The sequence below is a fragment of the Trichechus manatus genome, unplaced genomic scaffold (assembly GCF_000243295.1).
Source record: "Trichechus manatus latirostris isolate Lorelei unplaced genomic scaffold, TriManLat1.0 scaffold00026, whole genome shotgun sequence".
Taxonomy (NCBI): domain Eukaryota; kingdom Metazoa; phylum Chordata; class Mammalia; order Sirenia; family Trichechidae; genus Trichechus; species Trichechus manatus.
Genome location: NW_004443962.1, coordinates 4,930,145 through 4,954,836, shown reverse-complemented (window position 1 = coordinate 4,954,836; position 24,692 = coordinate 4,930,145). Strand labels below are relative to the sequence as shown.

Below are 24,692 nucleotides of genomic sequence, written 5' to 3'. Positions count from 1 at the left end.
CACCCTTATGAAAATTTTATTATTCTACTTCAGTTATGACAAGTCATCATGTCTATTCTATTCACTTTTAGGAACAGAGCTTTCAGCTTAATTTGGTATGTCAAGCGTTTGGGGGGAAACCCTATTTGAGTATTTATAATGACCTATGTTAGGGATTTTCAAACAGTTCAAAATATATGAACAGTTGTTAAACACACATTCAAAGTGACCTAGCACTTCACACCTGTTCGAAGTTTAAATGATTACTAGTCTCATCAATAAACACTGATATCACCAAACAGATACAACTTTTCACCTATGAACTAATCAAGTAGCAAAGTCTAGAAGTTATTGGCCTATAGTTCCTTGAAACCCTGATGAATATGAAAACTGGTCCAAGATTAGAAAAGGGCTGAGTATGCTAAGCAGGACAGGGTAGATTGGCATCAAGTGATCCCACCCACAAGAACAGGAGGGATGCTGAAGCCAGGAATCGAGGAGGGTTTGACAATGTGTAGGCCATTTTTTCTATAACAACTATTTAAAATTAAGAACATAACTATATAAATCCCAGAATAGAAAAATTTACACCAAAATAAACTAATTCACAAGAAAATCATCTTAATTTAACATTTTATAATCTTATATTTATGATAAAAGTGTAAGGCAGCCTCCAAGTACATGTCCCTTGTACACAGTCAAAAGCAGGTCACCCTTCTGCTCCCTTCACCAAAGTTTCTTCCTGAACCTCCGTCCTCCCCTTATTCACTAATTTTCCCTACAAACCCTGGATTCAAATTTAAAATAAAACCCCATAATGTAAACTTTTGGTATACAACCAAATAATAAAGTTATACAGTTTATAAGCTGCATTGTTATCATTACTGGGCAAGAACTGAAGAGGGTAAGAAAATCAGGTGTATGGGGCATTCGTGTGGCTTTAGGAAGATATGAAGAATGGAGAGGAAGGAAAAGGAAAGTGGGAGATGGGCTGCTTTGAAGAACTAAAGGCACTTACGAGGGGGCAAAGGATATGAACAGGTACTTCACCAAAGAAGACATTTAGGCGGCTAACAGACACAAGGAAATGCTCACGATCACTAACCATTAGAGAAATGCGAATCAAAACTACAATGAGATACTATCTTAACCCAACATTACTGGCATGAATCAAGAAAACAGAAAATAAATGTTGCAGAGGCTGTGGGGAGACTGGAACTCTTATGCACTGCTGGTGGGAATGCAAAATCGTACAATCATTTTGGGATATGATATGGCACTTCCTTAAAAAGCTACAAATAGAAATACCATACAATCCAGCGATCCCACTCCTAGGAATATATCCTAGAGAAATAAGCTGTCACACGAATAGACACATGCACACCCTTGTTCACTGCAGAATTATTCACAATAGCAGAAAGATGGAAACAACCTAAGCGCCCATCAACAGACGAATGGATAAACAAACGATAGTACATACACACAATGGAATACTACTCAATAATAAAGGACAATGATGAATATGTGAAATATCTCACGACATGGATGAATCTGGAGGGCATTATGCTGAGTGAAATACGTCAATCACAAAAGGACAAATACTGTATGAGACCACTGTTTAAAAGACTCATGAGAAGGTTTACACACAGAAAGAAACAATCTTTGATGGTTACGAGGGAGGGGAGGGGAGGGGCAGGGAGGGAAAAACACTAACTAGACAGTAGATAAGTGGCAACTATGGTGAAGGGGAAGACAGTACACAGTACTGGGGAAGTCAGTACAACTTGACCAAGGCAAGGTCATGAAAACTCCATAGATACATCCAAACTTCCTGAGGGACCGAATTACTGGGTTGAGGGCTGGGGACCATGGTCTTGGGGGACATCTAGCTCAACTGGTATAACATAGTTTATAAAGAAAATGTTCTACATCCTACTTTGGTGAGTAGCATCTGGGGTCTTAAAAACTTGTGAGCGGCCATTTAAGATACTCCACTGGTCCCACCCTGTCTGGATCAAGGGAGAATGAAGAAAACCAAAGACACAAGATTAGTCCAAAGGACTACTGAACCATAACTACCATAGCCTCCACCACACTGAGTCCAGCACAACTAGATGGTGCCTGGCTACCATCACCAACTGCTCTGACAGGCATCACAATACAGGATCCTGGACAGAGCTGGAGAAAAGTGTAGAACAAAATTCTAACCCACAAAAAAAGATGAGACTTATTGGTCTGACAGAGACTGGAGAAACCCCGAGAGTATGGCCCCCAGGCACCCTTTTAACTCAGTACTGAAGTCACTCCTGAGGTTCACCTTTCAGTCAAAGATTAGACAGGCCCATAAAACAAACAATAATACACGTAGCTCAACCATGTATACAAGACTAAATGGGCACACTAGCCCAGGGGCAAGGATGAGAAGGCAGGAGGGGACAGGAAAGCTAGACGAATGGAAATGGGGAACCCAAAGTGGAGAAGGGGAGAGTGTTGACATGTCGCAGGGCTGGCAACCAATGTCACAAAACAATATATGTATTAATTGTTTAATGAGAAAGTAATTTGCTCTGTAAACCTTCAACTAAAGTACACACACACACAAAAGGCACTTATGAGAGAAGAGAGCAAATCCAAAAAATATAAGTATTTAAGCAGTGTTAGATTATGGGGTCATATTACAGATTTTGTAAGGCTAAGAGATAACAAGGTTCCAGGTGACTGACATGGAAATTAATTAATTAAATAAACATTTACTGAGTACCAGCTATCAGCCAAGCCCTGTCCTAGCAGCTGGTGGTCTTGCAGAAGTTTCTAACAACCTGGTTTTCACTCCTGGTATTCCCATTAACTATCTGATGATCTTATTATTCAAAAAGCACTGACTTCCTACAAAGTGCCAGGTATTTCAGTAGAAGCTGACACATAGTTTCAGATACGAACACGAATACCTCCAACAGACTAGCAATGTAAATGAATCAATAAATAAACTATCTTTTTATTTGTAGATATCTGGGGATATATTAAATTAGAGCAATGACTTTCAAACTAATAAAACTTGATTTAATGACAACTCTCCAAAAATCTGCTAAAAATATCATATGGCATAGTTATAATTAGATTCAAAGTTAATCTTATTATGAAATTTTATAAAAGAATTTTTCTGATAACGTTGAAACAGACCTGGTAATCATCTCTGCTATTAATCAATCACAGTGCAAAACACTATCATGCTACCTATACTCATAGGTATACAGTAGATGCTCAATAAATTACTATGAAATTTCATCAATCTACTCCCTTTTTAACTATGTACAAATCCTTTCTGGTGCTACAAAATAAAGTTGCTAGTCATGAGCTCAGTAGATAAAATAACGAAATATATTCTAGCATCAACTAAGATCCAAATATGGCTAAAGTTCTTTTTCAGTCCCATTATATTTTATCCTATGAAATAAATTCTAATGAGTTACAACAAAAACTTGGATATATAAAATATCCAATTCATCACTTAGTGTAATTTTCATCAGTTAGAAAAATGAACAGAATGAAAAATGACACATTGGTACCCCAAAACAGGGAAAATAAAAGCTAAAACCTCTGACCTTATGTCTGCACTTCTAGAGATGAAATACAAAGGTAATGAAAAAGATAAGTATGAAGAAAGACATCCGGAAGAAATAAAAACAAACTGATTTATCAATATACAGAAATGATCTGAGCCAAATGAGAGAAAAACAAGTTTTAAAATGGCTTTGTTGGATCAGTTGCAAATAGAGGTCATTATTAAAATTCTGATTCTATTTTCGTGCAATATGATAACAATTTTTTGCTCCAAATCCTAAGGTAACCATATTATAATTCTGTGGTTTTGATAGTTTTATATATGAATTATTTTCCGTTTCTTCATTTGTGCAACCTTAATAAGATAGTACCTCAAGATGAAATACAGATATCAGTAGTTGTATGTGTGTGTATGTAGTAGGCATTGGCTGTATATATATGTGTGTATATATTATATATATATAGTTTGTTAAAGTTTGTAATATATCTTTCTTCTTGACAATGGAAAACATCATTTTATATTAATCTACAGTGAACACCACCACCGTATAGAGAATTAAACACCGAAGCCTAAATCTTTGCATCCTTTTTTAGATATGTAATTGTAGCCAAAATCAATTAGTTAAATTCTTGGGGCAGTAACAATTTATGAAGTTAAACCAATCATTGCCCCTAATAAGTTCTGATTATAAGTAACCTCAGTACTTAGATGAAAATGACGAATGACTGCCTCTATCAGTAAATCCATTCCTTTCTTAAACATAAGTAGAATTGCTTACTTAAGAAAGTTGACATGATTCTTAAATCACAATTATTAAAAGACAATTCTAATAATCAAAAACAAGAAAAAAAACTGCTGACAGTTATATTTTAAATTTCTTGTACTGATTCTAATTATCAGGAAAAAAATGACTTTAAAGGATTTATTTTAAACAGGCCCTAAGGAATGTGTATATATGCAGATATATAGTTTAACTTAAATATTATGGATGTCAAAGGGCAAAAGCATTCTCAACTTGTTTTTAAATTAGACTGATTCTCATCCTTCTGTTTTGATTAAAGTTGAATGTATATCCGTTAAAAGTATATTTTAAAATATGAGGAGTATTCCCCCTACCTCCCTTACATTCCCAAACAATAGGCATTTTACTCAGACTTATATTAATTTTCTTTTATTTTTTTCCTCCTAATTTCAATACTTATTTCCTCAAAGAGAAGAGATTTTATGTGATTTTTTTTTTTAATTTGGAGTTTTAGTGTCTTAAAAACTGTCATTTGACTTTAAACTGTCAGTGATTTTAAACTGTTATTTGAATATTAGAGAAAAAATTTCCACAACCATGTTAATTACATAAGTTTATTGATTTAAAATTAACCCTCGATAATATATGTTTAAGAAATGGAAGGATTCATTAAATCCCTTCAAATAAACCATAATTTAATTACTCTAATGTTAAGATATAAATATATATAACACTAGCCAACTGTATCAAATTTAATCTATTCTCAAAACACTGGACAATGGAAATATTTCAAATTACATTTGGTTCCTTTACTATAAAAATCTCCCTAAGGTTATCTAATGACACAGAAAAGCTAAATAGTCAAACAGGTCTTCAGTCTCTGGCCAAGCATCATAGTTTATAACATTTAACATAGTCTAAAAATTAGGAGACAAGCATTATTAATTTACATTTTAATTTATCCATCAATGGCTTTATATTTTTAGAGAAGTCAACAAAATCTGAGACTGTTTTGTTTGGCATTACATAAGAGCATAAGGGAAAATATTTTTTGGTCCCCCCTTCGTGCTCAAGTACTGCATAGACAGACTGAAAACATACATTTTTGCGCATCCAAGACTTCAGTGGATAATCTACATTTCTCTTAATAATAAGAAACCTGTACTAAGACATTTTTAAAAAGTAAATGTGAACAGAAATATACTGAAAATCATTTCAACAAGTGGTATGTTACCTGGGTGGAGCTGGTGGCTACCGAGATGCAGTCAATAAAGCTGTGTCTTCGAGTGAAAAATGCAACTATCTGCTGCCAGCGTGAAGGTTCCGGCTCAGCTTGCAGTTCATCTGATGAGCCCTTCTTTGCCCAGTGTTTCTGCTTTGGGCCTACCGAGCCATGGCTAGAACTAGTATTGCCTCCTCGACTGGTGCGAGAGTACAGAAGTGTGTTGTTTCCGAAAATGTAATTCATCTCTGCAGCCCTGCAGGTGGTTGCCAAGCAGTCTTACTTCTCTACCAGCTGCTGAGTGGTGAATGATCGGTAAAAACTGCAGCTAGAATTACAGCAGCATCACTTGTAGATCAGGGAAAATAAAAACCTTGAGAAATGATGCTCATTTTCTCTGTAATTTCTTCCCAGGAAAGAGCTTGTATCTTCCCTCTGTACCTGTTAGCTGTATGATGGCTGAGTTTATTTTTGCAGACAAAAAAGACAGCATAAGGTGGATTTCTTTCTCATGATTTTTTTTTTCACCAGCGTCTGCAGGAACCAAAAGCTGTTCTTTTGTTAGCTGATAACTAGACGGACTGAAATCCAGGAAGTGAGGTCGATTAGCAGGTAAAGAAGGATGTTATGAATGCTGGACTACCAAGACCCTTTGGGGCTGCCTGATTTAATGCACTGGGTGGAGAAACCCTAGATTACCGAGTTTCATGCACAGTCTGTAGTAAAATCTAATGGCATCTTCACTGCTTACATAAATTATACATATGAACTGAATTAAAAAATAAAAGGAGTCTCTCTGCCAACAGTTCTGGTGGTTTAAAATAATTTTACTAAAGGAGCTTTTGCCATTCACACGCAAATGTCTACACCAAGATGGAGCTTACATTAATTAGCACAGGTTCTAAGTTTTTTAAAGGTACTATCTTATATTAAACCGTGAGGGGATCTAATGATAAGAGAGGAACCCATTTGTAATGCAGCACAGTCACTTTATATAATGTACTGGTTTTGAATGCTTTGATAATTTAAGTCTAGAGACAGAAACAAATTAATTAGCAAAATAAGTATTATTTGGCTTCTGGAACTTTGATAGAAAAGAATAGTTATCAATGAAGATATTATTGGCAGCATCCCCTCATATACCATAAACAATAAGATTATAGTTATTAATTTGTAAAAATTTACTGACCTAAGAAAGATCTCTACTCTTCATATAAAGCAAAAGAATGTAACATTGGTAGATTTTTTTGTTTTATAACCAATGAAACGTGTTTTATCTAACACTACATAAATAATACTCTGGTTCACAAAATAATATTGTGTGATTGTTAAATGGGCATTTTTTAACATCCAATATCTAGATCTGTGTTTCTGAACATAGTAGTCCATCTCAGAATTGCCTGGAGCATTGGTAAAAATGCAAACTGGAATCTCCTCCCCTACAAGAATTTCTAGGGGTGGGACCTGGGAATTTTCATTTTTAACAAGCTCCCGAAACGACTCCTAAGCACCCTCAAGTTTGAGAACCACAAACTCCTAAGCCTGTCCTCTTAACACTATGTTAGTATATATTACAATATACATGGGGTTGCTGTGAGTCTAAATCAACTCAACAGCACCTAATAACAACAGCACGGTCATTTTAAAGCAATGTATGAACAAAAATGCTACATGATAATTTAGTAGTGGTTGAGTAATTCAATTTTTAAGTTGAACACACCATAAGTTCCAACTGTAGCCATTTTTTCAGATATGGACTGAGAAAATTTTCCTTTCCTACTTACATGTTTATCAATACCAACTAGATGCAGCCTACTGGAGAGCAGCACTGGCAAACTACAACCTCAGTGTCTACTACAAATCCTGGTTCAGCAAGAAAAGTTGCTAATGTTGTTTCTATGACTCCACCCCCAAGAAATGGACATATGCCCAGCAAAGGTTGACAGCCATGTGGAAGTCTTAGGGTAAGATGCTTTGTGACAGATATTAAGCAGAAAGTTTGCTGCTTCTTCCCAAGGACTGCACAGGTAGTAGCTGGCAATTTCATGGCCCTAGGCAGAATGATCCTATCCATTTGGGGGTACAGGAACAGAGGAAAACACAAAAGGTAGAGAACTAAGAATCCTCTCTGAGGGAACAATGGAAGCATATTGAAAAGTTTTACTATGAATCAGGTACTTATCAGTGAGGTTTTTATCTAGTGTTGAAATAACTGGTTTGGTCCCAAAATATTGTGCCTTGACCTATGTCTGATAAAAATCATGGAAAGGAAAAACCAACCAACCTAAAAATTGCTATAAAACTCATTGCCATGGAATTGATTCTGACTCACAGCAACCCGAAAGGACAGTGTAGAACTACCCCATGGGGTTTCCAAGGAGTGACTGGTGGACTCAAACCGTCTACCTTTTGTTTAGCAGCCAAGCTCTTAACCTCTGAGCCAGCAGGGCTCCAGAATTGCTATAGGCTCTGTTATTCTAGACTACTGTGGATGACAACAGAATACTAATGTTGAATCTATATCCGCTACACCTCAAGTTACAAACAGTGCTGACAAACAGAACAGGAAAACCCAGGTATATATAGGTTTCTTGTCTTAGAGAATCAAAGAGCTTGGAACAACCTAATGTTGACAATCACTCCATTCTATATATTCCCTGAGTACAGTGAGGAAATATTTCTCAACGTACAGATTTACTATTCAAATCCATTTACATCAAGAAAACAACTTTGTTGAGAATGGCTGGTTTATGAAAATGTCCCAATACCTGAGCTACAAAAATCTAGATCACCTTATCCATTACCCCAAAACCGTTGCCGTAGAGTAGATCCGGACTCACAGCGACTCTACAGGACAGAGTAGAACTGCCTCATAGGGTTTCCAAGGAGTGGCTAGTGGAGTCGAACTGTGAACTTTCTGATTAGCAGCCAAATGCTTAACCACAGTACCACCAGGGCTCCACCCATCACCCAGTAATCAGTAAAACAAAAACCAAACCAAACTCATTGTTGTCTAGTCAATTCTGACTCATAGCGACCCTACAGGACAGAATAGAGAACCACACCATAGGGTTTCCAAGGCTATAAATCTTTATGGAAGCAGACTGTTACATCTTTCTCCCATAGAGCGGCTGGTGGGTTCAAACCACTCACCTTCTGGTTAGCAGTTCAGTGCTTAACCACTGCATCACCAAGGCTTCTTCAGTAGTCAATACCTGCATACCAGTCATATATGTACTTAAATCACAGTAAGTGTCACATAATTTGACTGGGAGGAGGAAGGAAACCAACTCCTCATGGATCTCTGCTTTAGAATAGCTCTACTCATTATGTAGCAGGGCTGGAAGCTAAATTCTACCTCATTAAGATAAAATTTAAGTTCAGTATAGAAAAACTTGGAGTCCCTGGCTGGTGTAAAAGATTAACACACTCGCTGCTAACTGAAAGGTTGGAGGTTCAAGTCCACCCAGAGGCACCTTGGAAGAAAGGCCTGGTGATCTACTTCTGAAATATCAGCCATTGAAAACCCTATGGAGCACAGTTCTATTCTTACACACATAGGGTAGCCATGAGTCAGTATCAACTCAACAGGAACTGGTACCGGTAAAACAGAAAAACTTAGAAAGTCTATTTAAAATAATTAATTTAGAAAACAATACTCAATGTCTTAACCACCAAAAAGAATCACTATTAAAATTTTGGTATGATATATACACACAGAATTAACATTCTTTATATAGTTTTTCTTAATTTTTCTTTTTCAGAGTGATAGCGATATAGGGGAACTCTAGTCTAAACTATACGAAAAAGCATAAATAAATGAAGTAGATCCATTCAATGGGTAATTATATAACCCAAAATATTATGAAAAATTTATTAGTGTGAAAAATGTTTGTTTTATAACATAAAGTAGAAGACAGCTCGAAATTTTTATTGAGAATAGGATATCAATTATTTGTATATGTTTCCAAACTCACAAATAAACCCAGCAGTCTTCAGGTATAATAACAAAGGCAAGTACTAAATAATCTTAAGAAAAAATTATAAAGGTTGAAGAGTGAGAAGAAAAATCCCTGAAACTCTAAAATACTAGAAAAAAAATTACTAAGTAACTATAGTAACTAAAACACTGTAAATGAAACATAACTGGCATTTTCCTTATCCCTTTACCTTTATAACCTGGTTACTAAATTTCAAAACATACAGGAGGAAAGGCAAATGAAGAAGACTAAAAACACAAGAGAAAGATTAGTCCAAAGGACTAATGGACCGCAACCACCATAACCTCCACCAGACTGAGCTCAGAACAACTAGATGGTACCCGGGTACCAACACCAACTATTCTGGCAGGGATCACAATAGAGGGTTCTGGAGAGAGCGGGAGAAAAATGCAGAACAAAATTCAAATTCACAAAAAAAAAAAAAAAAAAAAAAGGAAAAAAAAAGGACCAGGCTTGCTGGCCTGACAGAGACTGGACAAACCCCAAGAGTATGGACCCTGGACACTCTTTTAACTCAGTACTGAAGTCACACCTGAGGTTCACCTTTCAGTCAAAGATTAGACAGGTCTATCGGGCCAACAATAACACACATGAGGGATGCACTTCATAGTTCAATCATGTATACGAGACTAATGAGCATACCAGCCCAAAAGCAAAGACAGGAAGGCAGGAAGGGACAGGAAAACTGGATGAATGAAAAGGGGGAACCTGGGGTGGAAAAGGGGAGAGTGTTGACACATTGTGGAGCTGGCAACCAATGTCACAAAACAATTTGTGTATTAACTGTTTAATGAGAAACTAATTTGCCCTGTAAACGTTCACCTAAATCACACACAAAAAAAATTTCAAAACATATAAATGCTCTGAAAGAAGATAAGATTGAAAATGAAAAGAATGATAAGAATACAGAAGATTTATTAATTATCTAGAAAAACCCTGATCATGTTTGTACAAATCCCTTCTGTAGGAGCACCATCTAGTGGTCACACTGTCATGCAAACTATATGCTCATTTTAGTACTCCATGGCCATCCAAAAGACAAAATTCAACAATATTTTCATATGTTCCAGAGATGTGAAAAAAAGTTAATTTTCAAAAAGTGTCCATTATGTACTCGAAATGGGAAAGATTCTATTCCTATAGCATTCAGCTCAATAGGCTTGTATTTCTTTATGTACCTTCTTCTCTGCCACTCCCCATTTCTTATAGTTTTTGAAAAACTACCAACTGCTGTTCGTTGAGATCATTTGCTTGTTCTCTCAGCACTACTGGATGAAGTGCGTCCAGGCTAGGAGACATACTTATCTAAAATAATTATCTGCTCACACTCCCTGTTCTAACTTGGATTTCAACTCCCTCTTAATAATGTTTATTTACAGCCTGCTAGTTTGGGCATAACTTTCTTTGCCATTGAAGATAAAAGCAAAATATAAATTCTTTTCTTTTCTCAATGATCACTGCAAGCTCTCATGTTAAACAGTACATCTTTGCCCTCCTTGTTACTTCTTCTACCTCTGAACCTGTTTTAAAAAAGGCTGGGATTTTGTTTACCTTTATGATTTACTGACCATTTTTCGTAATTCTCAGCTCATTTTCTTGACATCATTTTTATTAGAATCATACTAAAACTACAACTGCCATCAATTTGAGTCTGACTCATGGTGATCCTATGTGTGTAAAGTAGAACTGCTCCATAGGGTTTTCAAGGCAGAAGCAGATCGCCAGGGCTTTCTTCTGAGGCACTGCTGGGTGGGTTTGAATCACCAACCTTTCTGTTAGCAGTGGAGTGCTTCACTGTTTACGTCACCCAGGGACTCCTACAATCATACTACTATTCTATATTTATGACTGTTTAAAATTTAAGCTTAAAGATTTTTATATAGCCACATGGGGGGCACTGGTAGTACAGTGGTAAAATTCTAGCCTTCCAATCCCTTCACATGCATGGGAAAGCTGCACAGTGAAAAAGGAAGGCAGAAGAACTGATACATTCGAATTGTGGTTTTAGTGAAGAATACTGAATATACTGGAGACTGTCAGAACAAACAAATCAATCTTAGAAGAAATACAACCAGAATGCTCCTTACAAGTGAGAATGGCAAGATTTCAGCCCACTTACTTTGGACATGTGACCAGGAAAGACCAATCACTAGAAAAGCACATCATGTTTGGTAAAGTAGAGGGTCAGTGAAAACGAGGGAAACCTTCAATCAGATGGGTGTACACAACACCCACAACAATGGACTGAAACATACCAACAATCATGACAGGATCAGGCAATGTTTCACTCATTCTGTTATACATAAGGTCACCATGAGTCAAAGCAGGCTTGATGGTAACTAATAGCAGCAGCAGCAGCAGCAGCAACAACAACAACATATGGGAGACCTGGATTAAATTCCTGACCAATGCATCTCATGCACAGCCACCACTTGTCAGTGGAGGATTGAATGTCACTACGATGATGAACAGGTTTCGGTGGAGCTTCCAGACTAAGACAGACTAGGAAGAAAGGCTTGGCAATCTACTTCCAAAACTCAGCTAATGAAAACCCTATGGATCATAACAGTCCAAATCACAACCTCTCACGGAGATCACGGAGGACCAGGCAGTGTTTCCTTCAGTTGTACGTGGGGTTATCAAGAGTCAGGGCCTTATGGCAGGTAACAACAACAACAACATAGCCACAGAAATTTACCTACTGCCTCTTTTTCTTCCACATTAGGATTTTTTTACCATTATGCCACCAATTTCTCTCTTGAGATTCCTCTCAAAACTGACAAGAAAGCTTCCCTTTCAAATTCTTACATTATAAGAGCATAATTACTTTTACTCTAAGCCCTGACTAAAGTTACTTCAAATCACTATCTTATTTCATTCATTATTTCAGTAACAAGAACCACTATCACCAATAGAACCTGATTTTTTCACAGCATGTTTCATGTTTCACGTTGGCAAATCCTTCACAGAGCCACTCATCAGCTCAAAATCAAGGCCTTTCACACCTTGCTCTCATTTCCTAACAAATACTCTAAGTATCAGCTACAATATCATGAACTGTCCTGCATTTTTGGAGTTTCCTCTGATTATTATCCTCTTACTGTACTTATTTACCCCCATAACTGTCTTCTTCAAAACTCTGCTCAAATGTCAATTCTTTTTTTCAAAAACTTCAGAGCTTCTTCCTCTATTTTTTCATGTTACATCATACTGTATTGTAACTCTCTCTCCATAAATAATACCAACCACTGAAGTCCAACAAAGTTACTAGCACAGAATAGAATACATGTTTAATAAATGTTTGTTAAATGTATGTATTGTCTGGTAAGCAAACTAATATTCTAGCAGTTGAATTAAAAGCAAGCATCTAATAAGTCAATCTTATTTTTTCCCGTTACCTTCTACTAGAATTGGGAAAAAGAAGTAGTATTTAATTTACGCTCAGCAAACCATTACTATTCAAAGATAATTCTTTAAATTACAAAAATAATTCATATATTGAGTTCTATGTATACACATAATAGTTATATGCTTTGCTTCATTCTAAACCATAACACTATAAAAGTGAAAAAGCTCCCTATATTTTACCTTTTTTAAAAAAGAATGCTAATCTAATAACTAATAATATATTTTAAATAAAATACACTTAATTATTGATCTTCTTACATTTCTTGTGGTTTAAAAAACATTAAAACTCATCTTCAGTTAAAACAAGGTGTTTTTTTTAAACTTTAGTTTTCTAACAGAAAGTTACAGGAACACTAACCATTTTACTATTAAGTCTATGAACCCCCACCCCAATCCATCCCAAACTCAAAATCAAACCCATTGTCATCGACTCACAGCGACCCTTTAGGAAAGAGAAGAACTGCCCCAGAGGGTTTCCAAGGCTGTAATCTTTACGGAAGTAGACTGCCACATCTTTATCCCGTGGAGCGGCTGGTGGGTTCGAACAGCCTACGTTTTGGATGGCAACCAAGCAGTTTAACCACTGTGCCATCAGGGCTAACACTGTGAAGAATGGGAATTCCAGAATACTTACTCGAGCTCATGAGGAACCTGTACATAGACGAAGAGGATACCTCGTGGTTTAAAATCAGGAAAGGTATGTGTCAGGGTTGTATCCTTTCACCATACTTACTCAATCTGTAGCTGAGCAAATAATCCAAGAAACTGGACTATATGAAGAAGAATGCAGCATCAGGATTGGAGGAAGACTCACTGATAACCTGCGATATGCAGATGATACAACCTTTCTTGCTGAAAGCGAAGAACACTTGAAGCACTTAGTGATAAAGATCAAAGACTACAGCCTTCAGTATGGATTACACCTCAAAATAACGAAAAGAAAAAGTCTCACAATTGGACCAATAAGCAACATCATGATAAGTGGAGAAAATATTAAAGTTATCAATGATTTCATTTTACTTGGATCCACAATCAACGTCCATGGAAGCTAGCAGTCAAGAAATCAAACAAATTATTGCATTGGGTATATCTGTTGGCAAAAGACCTCTTCGAAGCATTAAAAAGCAAAGATGTCACTTTGAGGACTAAGGTGCCCCTAACCCAAACCATGGTATTTTTAATCACCTCATATACATGTGGAAGCTGTACAATGAATAAGGAAGACCAAAGAAGAATTGATGCATTTGAATTATGGTGTTGGCAAAGAATACTGAATACACCATGGACTGCCAGAAGAATGAACAAATTTGTCTTGGAAGAAGTAGAGCATCCTTAGAAACAACGATGGTGACACTCTGTCTCATGCACTTTGGACATGTTATCAGGAGGGACCAGTCTCCGGAGAAGGACATCATGCTCGTCAAAGTAGAGAGTCAGCGAAAAAGAGGAAGAACTTCAATGAGATGGACTGACACAGCGGTCACAATGATGGTCTCAAGCATGGCCAACGACTGTGAGGATGGCGCAGGACCAGGTAGTGCTTCTTTCTATTATACACAGGGTCGCTGTGAGTCAGAACTGACTTGACAGCCCATGACAACAACAAGATATATATTTATATTTATATATTTATACATGTACATGCATATATGTAGAAACCCTGGTGGCATGGTAGTTAAGTGCTACAGTTGCTAACCAAAAGGTCGGTAGTTCGAATCCACTAGGCGCTCCTTGGAAACTCTATGGGGCTGTTGTACTCTGTCCTATAGGGTTGCTAGGAGTTGGAATCGACTCAATGGCAATGGGTTTGGTTTTTTTAATGCATATATGTGTGCATATGTATGTGTGTACATATGCACATATACCCGTGTACATATGATGCCTATGTGTGGGATGGTAACAGCACACGAGGTAGAAACACAAAAGAAGATTTATACAACAGAGATGGTTCTTTGAAAAGACCATCTTTGCAACTAACCACCCTTTGGCAAATATGATCAAGAAAAAAACAGAAGGCATAAATAAACAGTATAAAAAAGGGAACAAACCTATAGAAGCTACAGACATTAAAAAGATAATAATAGGATATTATGAATAATAATTTGATAACATGTATGAAACAGACAAATACCTAGGAAAAAAACCTAGTAAAACTAACCCTAAACAGAAAACCTGAACGTTACTGTTAAAAATAATTTAAGCAGTAGTATGTAATAATTCCTCAAACAGAATCACAAAACTCAGATAGCTATGTTAGTAAGAAATGGTCCTTACTCATAATATATACAACCAACAAAGGATTAGTATCCAGAATATAAAAAGAACTACAAATCAATAAAAAAGAACAACCCAATACAAAAACGGGCAAAAATCTTGAATAGACATGTCACAGAGTAAGGAACCTGAATGACCAATGACTATATCCAACCTCATTAATAAACGGAAAAATGTACACTGAAATCACAATGATACACCGTTTCAAACCCAAGAGAATGGCAAAAATAAAATACCAAACATTGATGAGAAAATGAAGCAACTAGAACTCTTATATACTGCTGCTGAAAATACAAATTATAGGCTCAGTGGGAAAAATAATCTAGCACTATATACAAAGACACGCATACATACCCTATGTTTTTGGCAGTACTTTTTATACTAGTGAGAAAAAGCAATCCAAAAAACTTAAGGCACCTGACAGGACTGAGGCTTCTGGCTAAGCTTCCAGGCCAAATTCCATTTTCTTACTCTGAGACTCACTTCTCGCTTCATATGTGACAGGAAGGAAAATTTTACAAGACATTGTGCAGATTAGAATTAGGTTATGCTAAGGAATGTAGTTTTGTCAGGCTCCCGTATACAGAGGTGTTAAGCATGTGATTTCCGTGGTTAAGCCGACTCTCAGAAGCTGCTCCCTTCGCTCTCCCTTTAAAAATGTTTTTCTAACCCCCTTACAATACTTTGTACTTTTCCATAACCTTGTTCAGCTTAAACCCAAGGGGAATCTAATCCCCTGTAAGACTTGTGGTCAGCCAGCTGCAACTCTATAGGTGTCCACCAATCAAATACTGTACCCTTGTTACTGGCTTCTTGTGGTTTTTTGCCTTTATTAACTTCTGTGACTGAACAGCCCCTTGGAGCACTGTGTCAAGAGTTTCTTGACTCTGTGTCTCCTCAATTTGCAAATTGCCTTCTCACTCAACAAACCTCTTTGCTTTTATTTCAAGCAGAACTTTGTGATTATTTTCACTGTAACACTAGTCATAACTTGGAAATAACATCCATCAAAAGATAAATAACAGTATATTCATAAAATAGGAAACTCTAGAGCAATGAAAATAGTGAATCTCAGAAATACAATGTTGAGCAAAAATACAGGTTGAAGATTACATACACTATAAGTCCATTTATATAAAGTTCAAAAATATGCAAACTTAACAATATATTGATTAGTGATCCACATATGTGGCAACGATCCACATATATGGTAAAACTATAAGGAAAAGATAAATATCAAATTCAGAACTATGGTTATTTCTGAGGAGAAAGAGAAAGGGATAAAATCAGGAAATGTGATATATTGGACCTAAAAGATAATGTTAATGCTTTTTCTATACCTACTAAATTTTAAAGCACATGTTTAAAGACATGTAGTATTTGAAATCTAGTAGTCATTGCCTCCATAAGAATTTTTAGACTTAAAGACAGTATCACTGAATAAAATTTGTATATAAAATATCTTTAAAAAATTTATTTAGAATGCTAATGAATACTACAGAATTCCCTACAACTACCAAAATATAAACAAGAGGAAAACCTATATGAAGACCAGTTCTTTCTGAGCATGAGCTATACTAGTAACAAAAGCGGTAGCAACAAAACAAACAGTAATTATTATCTTACCTTTATTGGTGAAATATGAGAATGAGAAACAAATCCATGGACATTCTCAATCTCGGACAGGTTCTTTTCTGAGACATGAACCAATTCTGGACCAATCACCTCATTAGTGATTTGTGGAGAAATGTGCTCTTGAGGAGGTGTGTCTTCTTCCTGATATCGATATTTCTGCAAAATAAAGCAAGCTATTGAATATGGAGAAGCCCTAAAAAGCAAGTGAGCTGAATCCAAATCATTGTTTTCATAACTAGCCAAATAGTCAATACTGTTTAATCATATGAAAAATGTATTTGATGGTTTAATACATAAAGTTTGAGAAGCAGGACTTCATTTCAGAAGCCACGCCAATATTTTAATAAAATTATTTGACTACTAAAAATAATGCAAAGTTCAGTGAAAAAAAATCTGAATATTGATGTGGTCATTTCTTACTCAATGTTAGCTAAGCTATATCTAAAGATATAACCATTTAAATGAAGTCAACATAAAAAGCCAAAGTTATTCAGTTAAGTTAGCCTGGTTTTCTTATTAACTTGTACAAAAATGGAAAAAAACAAACAAACAACAACAACAAAAAAAACAGGACGCAAGGACGAGATGGCAGAGTAGTTAGACGCTTCCAGTTCTCCCTCTTATAACAAAGACCCAAAAAAACAAGTGAATTAATTATATATGACGATCTACGAGTCCGAACATCAAAAGTAAAGATGAGGAATCGGACTGAGTGGCAGGAGGAGGGAGAGATGGTTCAGAAGCAGCGAGGAGTCGCCAGACTTGACCCAGAGGGAGCTGGTGCCCTATGGGCTGGATCAGCTGGCATGCGCAGTAAGGTGGGCGGGGGCGTTCGGGACATGTTTGCCGCATCAAGAGAGACCAAGCGTCAGAGAATCTGCTCAGGCCTCCAGAGCCATTGAAAAGCCGCACTCAATCGGCAAAAGATAAGTACATGCGTTTAACCTACTGTGCGGATCAAAAACCACCCCATTTGGGAAGAACCTCTCTCCAATTTACTTACTCCCTCCCCACTCTGCACCAGTCCTAGGCTGGCTTCAACAACTGCCGTGTCCCCTGGGCCGGAAGTAGAACTCGTCACGCATCCTGAGCCATTCTCCAGGCCATGGAGAGGGAACAAATTAACAAATAGGAAAAAATAATCTTCCAGCTCCCCTAAGCTGGGAACTCAGGGCAGGCATAGCTCCTTTGCTAGGCACAGGCATAAGGGGTACACGGACTTTGAACGCCTTTCTCCCCTGCACAGACATGTGTGGGCCCATTTCAACAGCGTAGGCCCTCATTAGCACAGTATAACAGGGTATATACCTGAAGCCTAACTTATATGGTGGAGTGGCAGGTTCATGACATTTGACACCGCTCTGCCCATTAAGCGGGGTCCTCACCTACCCACATGAGGGGCTTGACAACTGGTGGCTCCACCCACACCACCTAGCAATCTGCGACAGGAGCCCAAGAACAAGCAGTGCCTCCCAGTCCTTACAGCCAACAGCATGGGGTGCCCATAGTCTGGCTACAAAACCCATCCACCTATACACTCTAGCGAATAGGGACATGCTTTCCTCCCAGACACTCAGGGGCAGCCATCAGCCCCGTGTCTTCCTCAGCACGTGACCCCCTACTGCAGCCAGATACCTGTGCCTACTCCAATCACCCATTCGTCTAGGACTGTAGGTGAGAGCATGCACCACACACTTGATGACCAACTGTCTGGACACCTGAGCTGAATTCATACAACAAAAGTAAACGGACTCCTGAGCTCACAGACCCAGTAAGAGATCTAACCAACTGGTGACAGGACAATAGAGCTTCAAAGGCGCCAATAATCAAACTAGCTCACATGAGCAGCCTATTTGGACATATCAAAATAAAACAAAACAAGAAGCTAGGACACAGTAAGCAAACATAAAATAAATAAATATAACTTATTGATGGCTCGGAGACAACAGTCAACATCAAATCACATAAAGAGGCAGACCATGATGGCTTCGGCAAGCTCCTAAAACAAAGAATCAAAAAATTTTCCGGAGGAAGAGAACTTCTTGGAATTACTGGAGGTAGAACACAAAAGATTAATATACAGAGTTCTTCAAGAGATCAGGCAAAATACGGACCAAGCCAAGGAACACACAGACAAAGCAACTGAGGAACTTAAGAAGATTCCGGAAGAGCACAATAACAAATTTAACAGGCTGCAAGAACCCAAGACAGACAGGAAATACAAATCCAGAAGATTAACAATAAAATTTCAGAATTTTAGAAAACTCAATAGAAAGTCAGAGGAGCAGAATTGCGGCAACTGAAGTCAGAATTAGTGAGATTGAAGATAAGCACTTGACACCAACTTAGCTGAGGAAAAATCAGAATAAAAAATTTAAAAAAATAAAGAAACCCTAAGAATTATGTGGGACTCTTAACAAGAGGAATAACCTACGAGTGACTGGAGTACCAGAACAGGGTTGCAGGGGGCAGTGGATAATAGAAAATACAGAGAGAATTGTTGAAGACTTGCTGGCAGAAAACTTCCCTGATATCGTGAATGATGAGAAGATATCTATCCAAGATGCTTGTCAAACCCTACGTAAGGTAGATCCCAAAAGAAAATGAAAAAGACATATTATAATCAAACTTTTAAAAACCAAAGATAAAAGAGAACTTTAAGAGCGGCTAGCGAAAAATGAAAAGTCATCTACAAAGGAGAGTCAATAAGACTAAGCTTGGACTACTCAGCAGAAACTATGCAGGCAAGAAGCAATGCGATGACAGATATAAAGCCTTGAAGAAAAAAAAAATGCCAGCAAAGAATTATATATCCAGCAAAAATGTCTCTCAAATATGATGGTGAAATTTGGGCATTTTCAGATAAACAGAAGTTTGCAGAATTTGTAAAAATCAAACCAAAACTACCAGAAATACTAAAGGAAGTCCTCCAGTTAGAAAATCAATAACATCAGGTAACAACCCACGACTTGAACAAAGGACAGAACAAGCAGGTATCAACCCAGATAGGGAAGTCACAAAAATATATCAACCCTAAAACGCTAAAAACAGAGAAACAGACATCAGTATGTAAAAGATGACATTAAAACAAATAAGCAGGACTAAAAGATGTAGTCATAGATCTTTCATATGGAAAGGAAGTCAAGGCAATATAAAAAAATAAAAGACTGGTTTAAACTTAGAAAAATAGGGGTAAATATTAAGGTAACCACAAAGAAAACTAACAATCTTACATATAAAAATAAAAAAACAAGAAAAACATAAAGACTCAGCAAATACAAAATCAACAACAATGGAAAAGACAAAAAGAAAATAAAGAAAAACGACTCAGCACAGAAAATTAACTGGAACAAAGAAACTGTGAACACACAAAAAAGGCATCAAAAATGACAGCAGTAAACGCACATCTATAAATAATTACGCTGAATGTAAAGGGACTAAATGCACCAATAAAGAGACAGAGAGTCGCAGAATGGATAAAAAAACACGATCCGTCTATATGCTGCCTACAAGAGACACACCTTAGACTTAAAGACACAAACTAAAACTCAAAGGACGGGAAAAACTATATCAAGCAAACAACAATCTGAAAAGAGCAGGAGTAGCAATATTAATCTCTGACAAAGCAGACTTTAAAGTAAATTCCACCACAAAGGATAAGGAGGGACACTATATAATAAAGGGTCCATACACCAGGAGGACATAACCATAATAAATATTTACACATCCAACGACAGGGCTCCAAAATACATAAAACAAACTCTAACAGCATTGAAAAGAAGAGACAGCTCCACAATAATAGTAGGAGACTTCAACACATCACAGAATACCCAGAAAGAAGCTCAATAAAGACATGGAAGATCTAAATGCCACAATCGAACAATCTGACCTCACAGACATATACAGGACACTTCACCCAACAGCAGACAAGTATGTACACAGAACTTCCCAATGCACATGGAACTTTCTCCAGAATAGAGCACATATTAGGCCATAAAGCAAGCCTTAACAGAATCCAAAGCATCAAAATATTACAAAGCATCTTTTCTGACCATAAAACCATTAAAGTGGAAATCAATAACAGAAAAAGGAAAAAAAAAAAAAATCAAACACGTGAAAACTGAACAACACCTTGTTCAAAAGCTACTGGATTACAGAAGAAATTAAGGATGGAATAAAGAAATCCACAGAATCAAATGAGAATGAAAACACATCCTACCAGAACCTTTGGGACACAGCAAAAGCAGTGCTCAAAGGTCAATTTGTAGCAATAAATGCACACATCCCAAAAGAAGAAAGGGCCAAAATCAAAATATTAACCCTACAACTCAAATAGAATGAGAGCAGCAAAAGAAGCCTTCAGGCATCAGAAGAAAGCAAATAATAAAAATCAAAGCAGAAATTAAATGAAATAGAAAACAGAAAAGTAACTGGAAGAGTTAACAAGAACAAAAGCTGGTTCTTTGAAAAGATCAGCAAAATCGATGTTAAACCACTGGCCAAACTGACAAAAGAAAAACAGGAGTGGAAGTGAATAATCCGAATAAGAAATTATATAGGCGGTATCACAACAGACTCAACTGAAATTAAAAAATCCTTACAGAATACTATGGAAAATTGTACTTTAACAAATTTGAAAACCTAGAGGGAATGGACAAATTTCTAGAAACACACTATCCACCTAAACTAACACAAACAGAGGTAGAACAACTAAAAAAACCTATAACAAAAGAAGAGACTGAAAAGGTGATTAAAATCTTCCAACAACAACAACAAAAAGCCCTAGCCCTGAGGGTTTCACTTGAGAATTCTACCCAACTTTCAGAGATGAGTTAACACCACTACTACTAAAGGTATTTCAGAGAATAGAAAAGGATGGACTACTCCCAAACTCGTTCTATGAAGCCAGCACAATCCTGATACCAAAACCAGGTCAAGACACCACAAAAAAAGAAAATTACAGACTAATATCAATCATGAACATAGACGCAAAAATCCTCAACAAAATTCTAGCTAACAGAATTCAACAACATATCAAAAAAAAATTCACCATGACCACATGAGATTGATACCAGGTATGCAGAGATGGTTCAACATTAGAAAAAGAATCAATGTAATCCATCGCATAAATAAAAGACAAGAAGCACACGATCTCATCAATTGATGCAGAGAAGGCATCTAACAAAGTCCAACACTCACTCATGATAAAAACTCTCAGCAAAATAGGAAGAGAAGGGAAATTCCTCAACATAATAAAGGGCATTTATACAGAGCCAAAAGCCAACATTATCCTCAATCAAGAGAGTCTGAAAGCATTCCCCTTGAGAACGGGAACCAGACAAGGATGCCCTTTATCACCACTCTTATTCAACACTGTGCTGGAGGTCCTAGTCAGAGCAGTTAGGCTAGAAAAGAAATAAAGGGCATCCAAATTGGAAAGGAAGAAGTAAAAGTATCTCTGTTTATAGCTGATATGATCTTATACAAAGAAAACCCCAAAGAATCCACAAAAAAACTACTGGAACTAATAGAAGATTTCTGAAAAGTATCAGGATACAAGATAAACATACAAAAATCAGCTGGATTCCTCTACACCAACAAAGAGTACTTTGAAGAGGAAATAACCAAATCAATAGACCCCAAGAAGATAAACTACTTAGGAATAAATCTAACCAGAGAGGTAAAAGACCTATACAATGAAAACTATAAGACACTACTGCAAGAAACCAAAAGAGACCTACATAAGTGGAAAAACATACCTTGCTCATGGATAGAAGACTCAACATTGTTAAAACGTCTATTCTACCCAAAGCGATCTACAGATACAACACAATCCCAATCCAAATTTTTTAATGAGATGAAGAAAACAAATCACCAACTTCACATGGAAAGGGAAGAGGCCCCGAATAAGTAAAGCATTACTCAAGAAAAAGAACAAAGTGGGAGGCCTCACACTATCTGATTTTAGAACCTATTATACTGCCACAGTAGTCACAACAGCCTGGTACTGATACAACAACAGGTACATAGACCAACGGAACAGAATTGAGAATCCAGACATAACTTCATCCACCTATGAGCAGGTGATATTTGACAAAGGCCCAAAGTCTGTTAATTGGGGAAAAGATAGTCTCTTTAACAAATTGTGCTGGCATAACTGGATATCGCACTCCAAAGGAATGAAACAAGACTCATACCTCACATCGTGCACAAAAAGTAACTCAAAATGGATCAAAGACCTAACAATGAAATCTAAAATGATAAAGATCATGGAAGAAAAAATACAGACAACGCTAGGAGCCTTAACACATGGCATAAACAAAATACAAACCATAAGTAACAATGCACAAACACCAGAGGAGAAACTAGATAACTGGGAGCTCCTGAAAATCAAACATTTATACTCATCAAAAGACTTCACCAAGGGTAAAAAGACAACTTACAGACTGAGAAGAAATTTTTGGCAATGACAAATCCAATCAGCATCTAATCTCTAAAATCAACAAGATATTGCAAAATCTCAATAACAAAAAGACAAACAACCCAATTAAAAAATGGGCAAAGGATATGAACAGGCCCTTTACCAAACAAGACATTCAGGCGGTTACCAGATACATGAGGAAATGCTCACGATCATTACCCATTAGAGAAACACAAATCAAAACTACAATGAGATACCATCTCACCCCAACAAAGCTAGTACTAATCCAAAAAACACAAAATAATAAATGTTGGAGAGGTTGTGGAGAGACTAGAACACTTACACACTGCTGCTGGGAATGTAAAATGGTACAGCCACTTTGGAAATCAATTTGGCTCTTCCTTAAAAAGCTAGAAATAGAAGTACCATACAATCCAGCAATCCCACTCCTTAGAAGATATCCTAGAGAAATAAGAGCTGTCACACAAATAGATATATGCACACCTATGTTCACTACAGCACTGTTCGCAATAGGAAAAAGATGGAAACAACTTAGGTGCCCATCAACGGACAAATAGGTAAACAAATTATGGCATATTCACACAACTGAATACTACGTAATGATAAAGAACAATGAATCTGTGAAACATCTCATAACGTGGATGAATCTGGAAGGCATTATGCTGAGTGAAATTAGTCACAAAAGGACAAATATTGCATGAGACTACCAGTATAAGAACTCAAGAAATGGTTTAAGTATAGTAGAAAACATTCTTTGATGGTTACGAGGGTGGGGAGGGAGAGAGAGGGGTGTTCACTAACTAGATAGTAGATACGAATTATCTTAGGTGTAGGGAAGGGCAACACACAATACAGGGAAGTCAGCACAACTGGACTAAACCAAAAGCTAAGAAGTTTCCTGAATACAACCAAACACTTTGAGGGACAGAGTAGCAGGGGCCGGGGTTTGGGGACCATGGTTTCAGGGGACATCTAGGTCAACTGGCATAACAAAGTTTATTAAGAAAATGCTCTGCATCCCATTTTGGTGAGTGGTGTCTGGCGTCTTAAAAGCTAGCCAGTGGCCATCTAAGATACATCAATTGGTCCCAAACCACCTGGAGCAGAGAGTGAAGAACACCGAAGACACAAGGAAAATATTAGTCCAAGGGACAGAAAGGACCACATCAACCAGAGACTCCATCAGCCTGAGACCAGAAAAACTAGAAGCTGCCCAGCTACCACCAGTGATCACCCTGATAGGGAACACAACAGAGAGCCCCCTGACGGAGCAGGAGAAAAATGGGGTGCAGAACTCAAATTCTAGTAAAAAGACCAGATGTAACTGTCTGACTGAGACTGGAGGGACCCCAGAAGACATGGCCCCCGGACTCTTTGTTAACCCAGAACTGAAATCATTCCTGAAGCCAACTCTTGAGACAAAGATT

At 37.2% G+C, this 24,692-nt stretch overlaps 1 protein-coding gene across 9 annotated transcripts in view; it reads right to left on the bottom strand.

Annotated features, from left to right (window-relative positions):
* Nucleotides 1-24,692, bottom strand: part of DLG1 (discs large MAGUK scaffold protein 1) — a 263,904-nt gene that overhangs the window by 151,511 nt on the left and 87,701 nt on the right. For all 9 annotated transcript variants that reach the window (XM_023728734.1, XM_023728733.1, XM_023728736.1 and 6 more), the window contains one exon: nt 16,815-16,979. In XM_023728734.1, coding sequence (XP_023584502.1) covers nt 16,815-16,979 — 165 coding nt within the window. The remainder of the gene's footprint in view (nt 1-16,814; nt 16,980-24,692) is intronic.